The 15255-nt window shown below is 43.2% G+C and overlaps 1 protein-coding gene across 3 annotated transcripts in view; it reads right to left on the bottom strand.

Moving 5' to 3' along the window:
- The window catches only part of lama1 (laminin, alpha 1), a 346500-nt gene that overhangs the window by 10158 nt on the left and 321087 nt on the right, over window positions 1-15255 (bottom strand). For all 3 annotated transcript variants that reach the window (XM_072259264.1, XM_072259251.1, XM_072259258.1), the window contains exons 58-60: window positions 10329-10518; window positions 7509-7661; window positions 3546-3699 (exon numbers count right to left, since the gene is read on the bottom strand). In XM_072259264.1, coding sequence (XP_072115365.1) covers window positions 3546-3699; window positions 7509-7661; window positions 10329-10518 — 497 coding nt within the window. The remainder of the gene's footprint in view (window positions 1-3545; window positions 3700-7508; window positions 7662-10328; window positions 10519-15255) is intronic.

Genomic DNA, 15255 nt, shown 5'->3' with positions numbered 1-15255 from the left:
CCTGCGGAATGCGGGGGGGTGGAGAGGGAAAGATGTGCTTAGTGGTGGGATCCCGTTGGAGGTGGCGGAAGTTACGGAGAATAATATGTTGGACCCGGAGGCTGGTGGGGTGGTAGGTGAGGACCAGGGGAACCCTATTCCTAGTGGGGTGGCGGGAGGATGGAGTGAGAGCAGATGTACGTGAAATGGGGGAGATGCGTTTAAGAGCAGAGTTGATAGTGGAGGAAGGGAAGCCCCTTTCTTTAAAAAAGGAAGACATCTCCCTCGTCCTAGAATGAAAAGCCTCATCCTGAGAGCAGATGCGGCGGAGACGGAGGAATTGCGAGAAGGGGATGGCGTTTTTGCAAGAGACAGGGTGAGAAGAGGAATAGTCCAGATAGCTGTGAGAGTCAGTAGGCTTATAGTAGACATCAGTGGATAAGCTGTCTCCAGAGACAGAGACAGAAAGATCTAGAAAGGGGAGGGAGGTGTCGGAAATGGACCAGGTAAACTTGAGGGCAGGGTGAAAGTTGGAGGCAAAGTTAATAAAGTCAACGAGTTCTGCATGCGTGCAGGAAGCAGCGCCAATGCAGTCGTCGATGTAGCGAAGGAAAAGTGGGGGACAGATACCAGAATAGGCACGGAACATAGATTGTTCCACAAACCCAACAAAAAGGCAGGCATAGCTAGGACCCATACGGGTGCCCATAGCTACACCTTTAGTTTGGAGGAAGTGGGAGGAGCCAAAGGAGAAATTATTAAGAGTAAGGACTAATTCCGCTAGATGGAGCAGAGTGGTGGTGGAGGGGAACTGATTAGGTCTGGAATCCAAAAAGAAGCGTAGAGCTTTGAGACCTTCCTGATGGGGGATGGAAGTATATAAGGACGGACATCCATAGTGAAAATAAAGCGGTGTGGGCCAGGGAACTTAAATTCATTGAAAAGTTTAAGAGTGTGAGAAGTGTCACGAACATAGGTCGGAAGGGATTGAACAAGGGGTGATAAAACCGTGTCGAGGTATGCAGAAACGAGTTCGGTGGGGCAGGAGCAAGCTGAGCAATAGGTCGGCCAGGACAGGCAGGTTTGTGGATCTTGGGTAGGAGGTAGAAACGGGAAGTGCGAGGTGTGGGAACTATAAGGTTGGTAGCAGTGGATGGGAGATCCCCTGAGCGGATAACGTCAGTGATGGTGTGGGAGACAATGGCCTGGTGCTCCTTAGTGGGGTCACGATCGAAAAGCAACACCACTCCTTTTCCAATGGTGTGGTCAAGGTCCACTGTGCAATGGTCCGTCATAGAGCACAGAAAGAGGATCTGGGTTCCACTGTGTTTACACCAAACAAGTCCCTGCTTATGTCTGCTTTACTTTTAATTCACTCCTAGGATCATTCCAAATTGTTATCTACCCCAATCTGAACTTGATGATGAGCACGGCCATTTCAAAGAACAGTTAAAAGTAGCAAACACATTTCCATGGTAACGTGTGCCTGCCAAGTAAAGACAACAAATTTCCTTCCTGACAGAGCTCTTGGCAATAAATGGATGTTTACGCTAACAGTTACTCATATGACTTCCATAATTCCAAATCTATTTCATTTAATATCCCAGAGCACACGTCTACATCATTAGCCTATGCCTCTGGATTACTAAACAAATGTAAATCCTTTTCTGCTGAAGATCACACTGTGCATCCACCCAGAGGAATGTTCTGCTGATCTTTGGCAAGGGCAACACAGAGAGCATCAGGCATTTTCTTGCTGTTGCTATCCCTTCCTCGTTATGCATTTACTCATGAAGGTAGTCCACTGCAATTTATTTGCCCCTCACTAACCATCTGCTGTTTTGGTGGCTTCCCCCCTTTTCCCCAATCTGTTCCAATACCCTGGGTAGGACCCTAGAGAGTGTGGTAGAACAGAAGAACTAGGAGCATAAACGGACAGTTTTCCAAATGTTATGTCACAGGTGGACAGGATGGTGACCGCATTGTTTGGTATGTTGACCTTCAGTCAGGGCATCGAATACAGGAGTTGAGACATTATGCTGAGGTTGTACAGGATGCCAGTCATGCTTCACTTGGAGAATTGTGAACAGTTTTGATTACCTTATTATAGGAGAGACATCGCTAAGCTGAAAAAAGTGTGAAGAAGATGTATGAGAATATTCCTGCCTGACTTATGGGGAGAGGCTGGGCAAAATAGGACTTTATTCCTTGGACCATAGGAGACTGAGAGGTGACCTTCCAGTGGTGCATAAAATCATGAAGGGCATAGATTGGTGAATGTACACAGCCTTTTTCCCCAGGAAAAAGTGAATTAAAAACTGAAGGAGCACAGGTTTAATGCGAGAGAAGAAAGATTTAAAAGGTACATGAGGGCCAATTTCTTCATGTAGAGGGTGGTGAATAAATGGAACAAGCTGCCAGAGGAAGTAGTTGAGGAAGGTACAAGAGTAACAGTTGAAAACACTTGTAGGCAGGAACATTGAAAGGAATTGTTATGTAGGCCAAAGCTGAGCAGGATGGGGTACTGGCACAGTAGAACATTGACACTTTTCAGAAACCTAGAACAAGAACAAGTACTGGTGATGATAATGTACCAGCTGAATGTTAAAGGAGATGAAACCTTTTGTGTTTTATCCTTTAAGCATGCTCACTCAGGGCTGGACAATTACACGATGTAATTGTGTAAAGCCTGCTATGCTTACAAAACAAATTAGACCCGTGATCCTGCCTCCGGGATTCCATGGAGACTCTGAAATATTGGCTGGCTCTTAAAGACAACAGTGTTTCTAATATTTAATACAGACTCTGTTTCCCCTGGAAGACTGTGTAAGTCATCCCATTATTGGAAATAATTAGTTAAACTACCATTTTGGAGGAAGATTACAGATTAAAGTGATTTAAACAATCTTTTTCACACTCATCATATGGGAGTCATTTGCGAGAGCAGGATTTAATTAATTTCCCTTGGGAAGATTGTTTCTGCCCTGGTTCTTTCCAAGTGACCTGGCTGGTGGCGTAGTGGCATCAGTGCCAGACTTCGGGATGAACGGTCCCGAGTTCGAATCTAGCCGGCTCCCCTGAATGCTTTCTACCCATGCTGGGTTATGAACTGCTGATCTCTTTGGAAACTCACCCGGCAGAAGGCAATGGCAAACCACTGCTGTAACTTGCCTCGTACACAGTTCCCCACTACGTCAGAGAGGTGTGGAGGGAAATCGTCCGCTAACCAGAGAAACTCTGGATGTGACGTGCTTTTCCTTTTTCTTTCCAAGTACTACAACTGACTGAGGATAACTTGGGAACACACACTAAGTGTTGGAAAACTCAGCAGGCCAGGCTGCATCTTTGGAAATGTTGAGTCCTGGTTAAGGGTCTCGGCCCAAAATGTCCACTGTTTATTCTTTTCCATAGATGCTGCCTGGCCTGCTGAGTTCCTCCAGCATTTTGTGTATGTCTCTCTGGATTTCCAGCATCTGCAGATTTTCTTGTGTTTGTAACTTGGGAACTTAAGAATAGGTGCAAGTCTCAAATGAATTGTGGATTCATTAACATTAATCATCATTTACCCAGTGCAGCAAATCCTGTGCCGTCAAAGAACGAGCCCTCTTGAATGGTAGCATAACATCTGCTCACAGTGAGGATAGAGACTGGCCTCTCCATGTCCAGGGGCTTGCTATTCAAGGTCACACCACTAAGACAAGCAGGAATACTATGTGTTGCCTGTGGAACAACAAAGAAACCAAACATGTTGACAAAGAGATGAAAGTCTAATAATTCACATCAGATTGAATTTTTTGAGCTTTTTCTCATTTAATGGGATTTAATGCCTTCCATAGGCCAGCTAGTGGCATAGTGGCATCAGCGCCGGACTTTGGAGCGAAGGCTCCCGAGATTGAACCCAGCTGGCTCCCGGGCACGCTTTCCATCCGTGCTGGGTTGAGCATTGAGCTAGCAACTTGACCTTGTAAAAAAGAAATTGCCTGCTACAGAAACATCAACAGCAGAAAGTTGATGCCTATGCTCTCTCATGAGTTTAAAAGGCAATTTCCTTCTTTTCCCTTTAATGTCTTCCGTAATGTTGTATTTAATATGATACAACTTGGACTAGGCAGAGATAATTGTAATGAGATTCCCTGTGTACTTCCAATTGCTGGAATTTTGGATAATAATGAATAACAGTCTCTGCTCAATACCTAGAGGGATTTATTCATAGGCAGTTCAGGGCTTCTTTGAATACAGTAAATGGGTAAATCATTGCTTAAAAGCAGACTCAGGCTGCCTAGCTTTTAAACATAAACACAGGAAGACATTAACCATTTAATGACCCCTGAATTGACAAAACAAGTGACCCTGAAGCAATTTAAAGGAGAAGTACAGAAGACTGAATGCCCGTGACAAACTCATCGGCACTCTTGTAACAGTGAGCGCTATAGGGAAACGATCTGATGTGTGAATAGTGATGCAACTGATTTGCTCTATAGCATTCTACAAGTCAAAGTGCAAATCTGCCTTAATGTAAGTTAGTCTTTAAGTACACCAGACTGTTATTAGTGCAGCCACCCTATCTTTCATGCAACATCTACACAATGTACAGTAACAAATATGTCAAGGTTTCTTCAGAAGTATCTCAAGTGTACGTGTCGGATGGAAAGTGGAGGACACTATGAATTCATCTGCCATCCTGGCTGGTAAAAACAATTGTTACTCCTTCATTGTGTCTGGAATCACCAACTCAACAGCACTGCAAAGTATTTTCACTATCAGGCCTGCAGCTAATTCAGAAGGTGGTACATCACAAACTACTCAAGAACAATTGGGACAAAATAGGGGTTTCTCAACCTTTCAAATCTAAGGCAAAATTGGTTTATTTCTGTTCTAAAGCTCTAAATGCAAACTCTCCACATGGGGATCTGGGTAAGAGATGAGGGAAGCAATGCATGAACGTTCCTGCTAGAATTTTAATAGCAATCTCTCACAATGGGTACATAGTTTGATAGTAAGCCCAGTTTACCTGTCCTGGTACAAACAGGGGGAAAATTGCTGCTGTCCAAGTCAGATACTATTCACCTCGCATTTCTTGCCGACGAGACCTAACCAGACATTCTGACTGTGGCTGGGACCTATGCAGCCGCTCAAGATCATGCATGAAATAGACGTATTTTTATAGTCTGTGATGCTGCTGAAGCTAAGTTTTTTCACTGCACCTGTGCATATGACAATAAACTCAACTTTGGGAAGACAATATTTCTACTTAGCAGGAATGAGTTTGACGATGCACACTGCATTTTACCAGATTCATTAATTAAATTGCTGACGGGCTGAGGTTTTTAGCTTGGGAAGTTATTTTGGGTGTGAGCTGGCCCCTCAACTTGTGGCCACAAGAGTGTGAGACAAACCTTTTACAGCTGGTCACCTACATCCATCAACCATCCATATCAATACTACTCTCAATTGCAAAAATCTTTGTTAAATACACTTAGCTGGAGAGCTTGATTGTTTCACTAAACCATCTCTTTATTCCTGAGATCTAGACAGTACTTTGTTAATCTCAGTCTGTGCTTATTTTTAATGAAGATCTGAATTTACAAATGTAAGCAAAGAATAGGAAGATGGTTTTATTAAAATCCCTTCCTGGAATCCGGTTTCCATTTCCTACCTGGTTCTTCCACATCCTTCATTAATAAGAGGACGGCACAAGATGGAGACATTTCAATAGGTGCTGATAATGCTATTTCCTATAACGTATGCTGAGGAACATTTTACCCTCATTCCTTTCTATGCCCCCTTTCTCTTCCTTAAATACATCCTGAAACCCAGCTACCCAGCAGTCTGTCATGGAGCTCAACTCAGATGGTGTTATTTCCCTGTGTGTTCATAAATGGGACACTTTGTGCAAAGGCTGCGGATAAAAAGACGACTGCTGGATAACATTTAGCTTAGGCACAGAGTTAGGATTATATGGTTCTAATAATAAAATATACAATGCTGCCTACAGAGGAACAGCTGGCAAGTCATTTTTCCTCATTGATAAAACTATGCACCAGAAATCAATCTCAGCTGCACTTAAATTATGTTTGCATTCACTTTGCTTTAAGAGCATCACATATCACTTCCAAAATGCTCATTCAGACGACTGATCTTCCTCTTTATTTGTGGAACATGTTGGTATTTGTGCGACAATGGTCAAAAAAGAACCATGAGGGCAGGCAGAAATAAGATGCGCTGTATTTCATGCTGTTTCACAGCTCTGGAATCTGGTTTTGATCCTGGCCCCAGGTGCTGCCTGTGTGAGCTTACACCATGACATATCGAGTGTTGTGAGCAGTTTTGGGCCACATGTCTAAGGAAGGATGTGCTGGAATTGAAGACGCTCCAGAGGAAGTTTATGAGAATGATCCTGGGAGGAAAGGTTTAATGTATTGTATGAGGAGCTTTGATGGCCCTGGGCCTGTACTCACTGAAGTTCAGAAGAATTGGGGCGGGTGGGTGGGAGACTCATTGGAACCTACCTAATATTGAAAACCTAGATAGAGTGGAAGTGGAGAGGATGTTTCCCCACACTAGGAGTCTCGGACTAGAGTGTGCAGCCTCAGAATAGAAGGATGTCCTTGGAAGCAGAGATTAGGAGGAATTTCTTTAGCCAAAGGGTGGTGAAACTGTAGAATTCATTGCTACAGCTGCCTGTGGAGACCAAGTTATTGGGCATATGGGGTGAAGGCAGGAGAATGGGGTTGAGAGGGAAAGTAAATCAGCCATGATGGAATGGAGGAGCAGACTTGATGAGCCAATTGTTGTAATTCTGCTTCTGTGTCTTATGGCTGGTTTCTGCAGCATGCTCCAGTTCCTTGAGATGTGCAAGTAGCTTCAACGACTACTGAAGATGATTCCTTTGTGTAGTTAGAGAAATCAAAGGGGAGTTGATGGACATGTGACAGGGAATGGTCACTGGGAAAGGAGACTGATGGGAATGCCCTACTGGGAACTGCTGGGCTGAATGGCCTCCTGTGTCATAATTACTACCAAATACAGAATCACTAACAAAGGATATATTATGTCAAAGAAGTAATTAAGGTAAATAGAGCACATGTTGCAAATTTTCAGCACAGAAAGCAACATCTGCTGAAAGAACTGAAATGTAACTGCCTCTTTCTCCACAGACGCTGCTTGACCTGCTGATTGTTCCAAAGACCGAGTCTGAACAAGTCTGCAGTGGTTATTATTTCTACTTTTGATTTGGCTCAGCTTCTGAGAGACCAAAACCTGATGCACCTTTTTTTCCTGTATTTTTAATAAAGTACTTCATTTAACCAACTACTAACAAAATTGAGAAAACACTCCTAACATAAAGCAAATGTATATTAAAAAAAAACAAAAACATTTCAAGTCCATTTAGAATATCCTGCTCACTTTGTACAAGGTTTCTCACAGGAAGAGTGGGGCCATGGATCAGTACTTCTGATGTTGTATCATTACTGATAATGACAAACAGAGGTAGCATACTAACAAATAGACATTGAAGCTATTCTTACATTTCCTATTTTCTTGGCTTTGTAATCCGGTGGCAAGCCTCCAAGGTACAACTTCTCTTCCACAGCCAGGGAGTTGCCATCGCCCACAGCAGAACTGGATTCCTTCCCATCTACTGTGATCACACCTCTACGCTTTGCATATTCTGTTTTTACCTTTAAGGAGATATACAGAAAAGGTATATAGAAGAAGCAAAGAGATTCCGTATGTCAAACCAGCTGTACTATAACACTGATCTGTTAATAGTTCACATTTTCAGCATTTTCTCTATTTTGACCTTGTATAACAGCATATTTTCCTGTCATGGATGAAGTGAAAGGCATATTTTCATTGATCTACAGCATTAGAACTGATTAGCTTCCAAATAACTTACCTCATGAAGCAAACAAGAGAAAATCTGCAGATGCTGGAAATCCAAGCAACACACACAAAATGCTAGTAGAACTCAGCAGGCCAGGCAGCATCTATGGAAAAGAGTACAGTCGACGTTTTGGGCTAAAATCCTTCAGCAGGACTGGAGGAGAAAAGATGGGGAGTAGATTTAAAAGGTGGGGGGAGGGGAGAGAGAAACACAAGGAGATAGGTGAAACTGGGAGGGGGAGGGGTGAAGTAAAGAGCTGGGAAGTTCATTGGTAAAGGAAATATGGGACTGGAGGAGGAGGAATATAATAGGAGGACAGAAGGCCATGGAAGAATGAAAAAGGGAGGAGCAGGACAGGCAAGGAGATAGGTGAGAGAGGGAAAAGGGGAGGGGGGAGCCTTACCAGAAGTTTGAGAAATTGATGTTCATGCCATCAGGTTGGAGGCTACCCAGACGGAATATCAGGTGCTGTTCCTCTGACCTGAGTGTAGCCTCATGGAGGCCATGGATAGACATAATGAGGCCTGATGTAGCTTGGGAGGCTGCTTCGATGAGCACCTTCGTGAAAAGAAGGGGGATCTCCCAGTTGCCACCCATTTTAATTCCACTTCCCATTCCAGTACGTCTATTTATGGCCTCCTCTTACTGTCACGATGAGGCCACACTCAGGTTGGAGAAACAGCACCTTTTATGTCGTCTGAGTAGCCTCCAACCTGATCGCATGAATTTTGATTTCTCGAACTTCTGGTAATTTCCCCCCCGCCCCTCACCATTCCCCATCCCCTTTTCCCTTTCTCACCTTATCTCCTTCCCTGCCCACCGCTTCCCTCTGGTGCTCAGCTCTCTTTTTCTTTCTTCCATGGCCTTCCGTCCTCTCCTATTAGATTCCCCCTTCTTCAGCCCTGTATCCTTTTCACCAATCAACTTCCCAGCTCTTTACTTCACCCCTCCCCCTAGTTTTTAAATCTACTCCTCATTTTTTTCTCTCCAGTCCTACTAAAGGGCTTCAGTCCAAAATGTTGACTGTACTCTTTTCCATAGATGCAGCCTGGCCTGCTGAGTTCCTCCAGCATTTTGTGTGTGTTACCTCATGAAATGTGATTTACCACTGGACCCAACAACTGACGCCTCCTTTTACTCTCAAAATTATTACTCTCACCAATCAATTGCTGGTCAGGCTTCATTTGACAACTAACAACAGCTTGTATTTCTATACCAACGTTAACAAGGTATATAACTTGGAGATGTTTCAGGTGCATAACTGAACAAAGTGTAATATTTAGCCGCCTGGGGAATAAAAGAAACTGTTTTTAAAGACAGCCCTGCAAGAGAAGACATAGAAATCCTGAGAGGTTTGGGAGACTGGGTGGTTTACACATGTTAACATTTTTTAATCAAAGTGGGAATACTCAAATGGTGGATTTTCATGAGGTTCTGTTGTAACTTCACTGGAAGAGTTAAAGCTTTCTACAGCTCTGCCCTTGAAATTTACCAAGAAAGGAAACACTTACAAAAAATACTCCAAATTTAACTTGGAAGAGAAGCGACAGAAGAAAGACTTAACAGAAGTTCACAAAACTTGGAAAAGCTGAATAAGAAGGAATTCCTCTCCTTAGCATAAAAGGTAATAACCAGTCTTGGCCCGAAACGTCAACTGTACCTCTTCCTATAGATGCTGCCTGGCCTGCTGCGTTCCACCAGCATTTTGGGTGTGTTGGAAGAGATTTAAGGTCATTTTGGAAGTATAGGAGGAGAATTGACGGTAATGCACACAAATGCTGGAGGAACATTTTGTGAGCTTTGTCTTGGAATTGAGGGACAACCTTTTAACTGGGTGGGAGGGACACTGTGGAATCGGGAGGCCCCCATTGATTCCATCAATGATACAATTGACCTATTTGGGAGAAAGCTCTAACTCAGCATTCAACATACTCAGAAGTGCCAGATGCTTGTTGTGGTGGAATAGGTTTGAAAGGCACTTGGCCTTCCAGATTTCAGCAGGCTAAAAACAAGTCCAAGTGAATTTCTATTCTCATCAGCATAAACCACCACATGACATGATACACCTCTATGCTAATTTAATGCTTCATTTGGATTCCAAGTGTTACAGTTAATACAAGGGCATACAATGTTATTTACCATTGGTACTTGGCATGTTAAAATGTAATCTTCCAATTTGTTCAAGCTCAGCTGAGCAATTCGAGTACAAGTCATTTGGGAAGTAGGTGCACAATTAGGCAGTGTTGGCACTGTGGAAAGATAAGAGTCTTCACTAGTTACCTTGGAACTTTCAACTGCCTTTTATGGAACCCATGGTGGAGAAGGAATTATATTGTCAGTTTCCTAAATCATGATGTGAAAGAAATGGCTAACTTGAAATTTCTTTTACCTTGCATCTTGCATGCAAATGGAGACAAAACGGAGAGGTTAATGAAACATCAGACCTAACAATCAGACTTACCGAATGCCACTGTCCATCGTTAATGGGGTTTGGCAGGGTGGCCACTGCCGTACCTCTCCCAAGGTTAAAGAGGAAATGCAAACGCCCCATCCAAAGCTGAAGGGCTGCATAGTCAATCTGGTTTTGGTGAGCCATGTAGTAGATCAGTCCACTGGAGGCATATGTTCTAATGTTCAACTGGATAGAAAACCTAACCAAAATGAGAAACACAATCATCAATTTTTCAAGTAACCACAATCTTTCCATTACACACTGCTTTGGTTCTAGTCTACGGCAAACGTTCCTCACCAGAGCAAAACTTGATTCTTAGAAAATGAGATTCATATGTAAATTGTTGTTCTAGGAGAAGGTGGTTTATATTTGTGACATTTTTTTTCATTAGAACCACAACCACGAAACCTTCTTCAATACAAATCATCTGAAATCTGAGATTTGCATCATGGTATTTAAACACATCTTTAATGAATCCTCAGCTTGATATTAATAGCAGTGAGCAATATGCTGAGCCATGAGATTTCAGCTTGTGGCGGTGTCCATTTCTTTTGCCATTGATGGTCTATTGTGCCTCTAAGTTTTGAACTGCCTGATTTGATCTAACTCAAACTAATTTAGTATGGTCATACAGGCGTAAAGCAATAGGGAGGATATTCTCAGTGTGACGACAGAAATGTGCCTTCATAACGGTGGTTACAACACCAGTACTATCATGGATAACTACACCTGCAACTGGCAGATTGATGAAATTGAGGTCAAGTAGATTTAAAGACGTCTTCCAGAAGATCAGAAGGGAAAATATTGATCTTAGTTCTTCCTTCTTCAATGCATAGTGTTGCAACCATAAATGTTCACATCCCTCCTACCTTCCTTCCCATGTTCTTCTCATTGTAGGATCCCCTAAAATTCACTTGTTTGTACCAAACAAGTGATTATGATTTTATGACATGCTTTGTTATAATCAAATTCTTAATCTCTCTTTTCAACTGTGGCAGTGTGCTATATTTAGATTTTGGGAATGCAATTTTTTAAAAACTGTTCACTCAAGGGATGAGGGCTTTGCAGGCTGAGCCAGCATTTAGTTTTCAACGAGTTTCCCTTGACAAGGTGGCAGCCAGCTGTCTTCTTGAACCACTGCAGTCCTTGAGCTATGGGCGTACCTACAACGCTGTTGAGGAAGGATTTCCAGGATTTTGACTGAGTGACAGTCAAGGAACAGCGTTATTTTTCCAACTCAGGATGGAGTTTGGTTTAGGGGGTAACTTTACCGTGGTGGTGTTGCTATGGTTTTATTACCATTGTCCTTAGAGCTGATAGAGGTTCTGAGTTTGGAAGGTTCCATTTAAGATCTTGATGAGTTGGTACAGTGCATCTTGTTGATGATACAAAGTGAGTGAATGGCTATGGATGCGGTGCTTCGTAACTGGGCGACTGTGTCCTCTATGGCAAGATACATTGGTAGGAGTAGGACAGCCACAAACAAGAATGATAGGGTAACTGCTCTCTGTTATTCCATGGAATTAAGCAGAGGAATATCAAGTCACAATAGTTCAGGAGATACTGCTAACATCAGCATTAACAAAACTCATGAAGGCTATGCATTAATGCAGATGATTTGTATTTTTGGAAAGTGGTAGGAGTATTTGCACTGCTTTTTAAATGTCTGCTCGTGTAGTTGAAGTGGGATCCCCTAGCTCTTGATTCCTCAGCTAGGGGAAGACTTAGTTGCAGCAGAGTAAGTCCAACACAAGTTTCCCATGTTCTTCCCTTCATAAATCTATGCTAATACTGCTAAATCCAATCATTCCCCATTATGTCAGGCTAACAATCAGTAATTTTCCTCTTAGTCTTTCATGAATAATAATAAGTTTATTAATTTGACATTTGTGGGAACTTCCTGTGTACAAATCAGTTTCCATATTCCCTACATTTATGGCAATGACTACATTTTAAAGCAACTCCATTGTCTGTACATTGTCTCCATTGTCTTTAGGCCAGGGGTTGGCAACCTTTTTGCCTTTGTGGGCCGGATTGCGTATTAATGAGCGGACGGTGGGCCAGGTAAATGCCATAAAAAACTTGAAATATGTGAACTATCCATTTAAATACATCTAGTTATGTTTTGCCTCAAATTAATGAATAACGCATGCTAGAAAATCTTGCATTCTTTGAATGCAAACCCTGTTAGGATTTCTGTACCATCTGAGAACCCATCAGTCGACAAAATACTAAAGTCTATTTGAAAGAATGGCCAGAGCTGGTTCACTCTATTATCTGGAACAGTCCTAATTCATTTCTTAATGGGCAGAGGATCACAGGATTTTACTCAAGGTTGTTGTAATGAATAAAGTGGGAGATGAAAAAATGCATCAAGTCTGGGAAGAGAGGTCTATGCTTTTGGAAGTTTGGGTAATATTGGTGCAAAATGAAGGATGATTAACCCTGCAAGTAACTGGAACCATAACTTAACTTGGAAGCTCTTTATCAAAAATAAATAAATCCTAAACTGTGATAAAGATTAACAAGTTGATTGAGAAGTAACAGATGAAAAGCAAGGCCTTGATATTTGGGGGTGGTGTGTTGGAACGGCAAGGACTTATGGGCAGGAAGTAAGGATGTACTATTTTCCACAGATGTTCTGGAGATTTACTGCAGGAGAGACTTTTAAATGATTTTTGCAGGTTTTCCACCCGACATTGAACCTCATTAACAGTGGGGCCAGAGCAGAGTTTGGGCAATCACAGGAATTGAAGTGAAGTAAATCTCAAAATGCGGGGATGGGAGGGATTGGTGGAGTCAGGATGGAGGATGGAAGTTATGGATAGTGGACTGGCAAACAGTAAGCTTGTAAAGAAGGAGTAGGGCACTTATGTCACTTGAAGCACAACTAGGAAAGGGACTTTACTGATTGGGCTCAGCCCTCCACTTCACATTATCTCAGTTCCACACACTGAAGAGGTTAAACATATAAAGCAAATACAGTACCGTATTTGTCAATGTAGAGCGGAGAGCAAGTTTGTAATGCTGGTTGGACAAAGGATGTTCGGGACGGCAAGGTGGAGTGCCACGGGAGGGGTGTAGGCAGGTGGCAGAAAAGGAGTGCCAGGGCCAGAGTGGGCATGGGCACAGACACACACAGACCCGAGACCAGGTAAGGTAATTTGATTCCAAATAATTGATTTAGTGATCATTACAGAATGTCTTTCTGCTGCCTCCCATCTCCCTTTCCCTTTTCCCAACCATGATTCCCTTCTCCCTGGCCCCTTCCCACTCTCAGTTCACAATAGAGACCCATATCAGAATTAGATTTATCTTCACTCACGTCATGAAACTGGCTTTCCTTTGCGGCAGCAGTATAGTGCAATTGATAAAATCCACAGGCGGCACAGTGGCGTAGTAGTTGGCACAACGCTGTACAGCTTAGGCGACCCGGATTCAGTTCCTGCCACTGCCTGTAAGGAGTTTGTATGTTCTCCGCGTGACCATGTGGGTTTCCTCCGGGTGCTCCAGTTTCCTCCCACAGTCCAAAGACACACCAGTGGTTAATTGGTCATTGTAAATTGCCCTGTGATTAGGCTAGGATTAAACTGGGGGACGTGCTGTGCGGCATGACACGGGAGTGACAGTCTCGGCAGCAGCCACTGCACTTGAAGGCACTGTCCTTCAGTGTTGTCTTGGTGTTGTTTTTTCAGCGAATGCACTTTTCTTCAGCTGCAAGCCTCAGCCTCTCTTCTCCTCTTTTTAGATCTCTGCGTAGTTCCATCCTCCACTTGCAATGTCCTCCCACCTCTCGACGTTCATGTTCAGTGACTTCATGTCTCTTGCAGACATCTTTGAAATGAAGATGGGGCCGCCCTTGTGCTCTCTTGCCAGAGGCCAGTGCCCCGTACAGCAGGTCTTTCGGGATCCTCCCGTCTGACATGCGGTGTACGTGGCCCAGCCAACGGAGACGGCGTTATTGGAGCAGGGTGAAGAGGCTGGGTATCTGGGCGCAGGCCAGGACCTCATTGTTGGTGACTCGGTCAACCCACTTGATGTCCAGGATGCGTCTCAGGTTGTGAAGGTGGAAGGCGTTGAGACACCACTCGTCTGGAGTAGAGGCTCCAGGTCTCGCTGCCATGACGCTGTGTACTGAGGATGCAGGCCCTGTAGACTGCAACTTTGGTGTGCGTCGTCAGCCTCCTGTTCTCCCAGACTCTCTTTGTCAGCCTGGCGAATGTTGAGGCTGCTCGTCCAATCCGTCTGTTGATCTCGGGGTCTAGGGAGAGACTGTCCGTGATGATGGAGCCTAGGTATGTAAACTCGTGAACTACCTCCAGCTCGTAGTTGTTGATGGTGTATATATATTGTATTTTTTATGTATTGCACTGTATTGCTGCTGCAAATCACTGAATTTCATAACCATGCCAGAAATAATGAGACCATTTCTGATTTCTTATTGGAGCAATCTGAGAAAGATTTGTATTTTTTTATATTTTGCCTTCTCCACCGAAAAGCTATCTTGCTTCTGGAGGCTAAAATTACCTGTTGAGAAACCTCAATAGTGCATTCATAACTTTTTACAGTACTTATCACATGTGCATCTTCTGTTAGTACAATTAATCTAAACCAAGAACCCCAAAAATAACAAAAAGTGGAAACTTTAGGACTGCACATCATTATTCAGTTTAATAGAGTTCAGCAGACCAAAATCAGTCTTCTGCAAGTGTGCTACCTAATGACCTTTCACTGCAGCAGATGCAAGGTCTTCCTCTACTGTGTTGTATGTAGAGAAACAGTTGTACGCTATAATAAAAATACCATCAGTAATTCAAAGAAACACTTCAGGAGTCTCACATTGCACTCCCAACCAAGGTATAATTCCACAGGCAAGATTTTAGCTAATTTTGTGAACAGCGAGCTTCCACGAGCAGCAGAATATGGTAATCGGATC

This window comes from Mobula birostris, chromosome 1, assembly GCF_030028105.1.
Source record: "Mobula birostris isolate sMobBir1 chromosome 1, sMobBir1.hap1, whole genome shotgun sequence".
NCBI lineage: Eukaryota > Metazoa > Chordata > Chondrichthyes > Myliobatiformes > Myliobatidae > Mobula > Mobula birostris.
The sequence above is the reverse complement of the archived record's forward strand: the minus strand, read 5'-3'. Positions and strand labels throughout refer to the sequence as shown.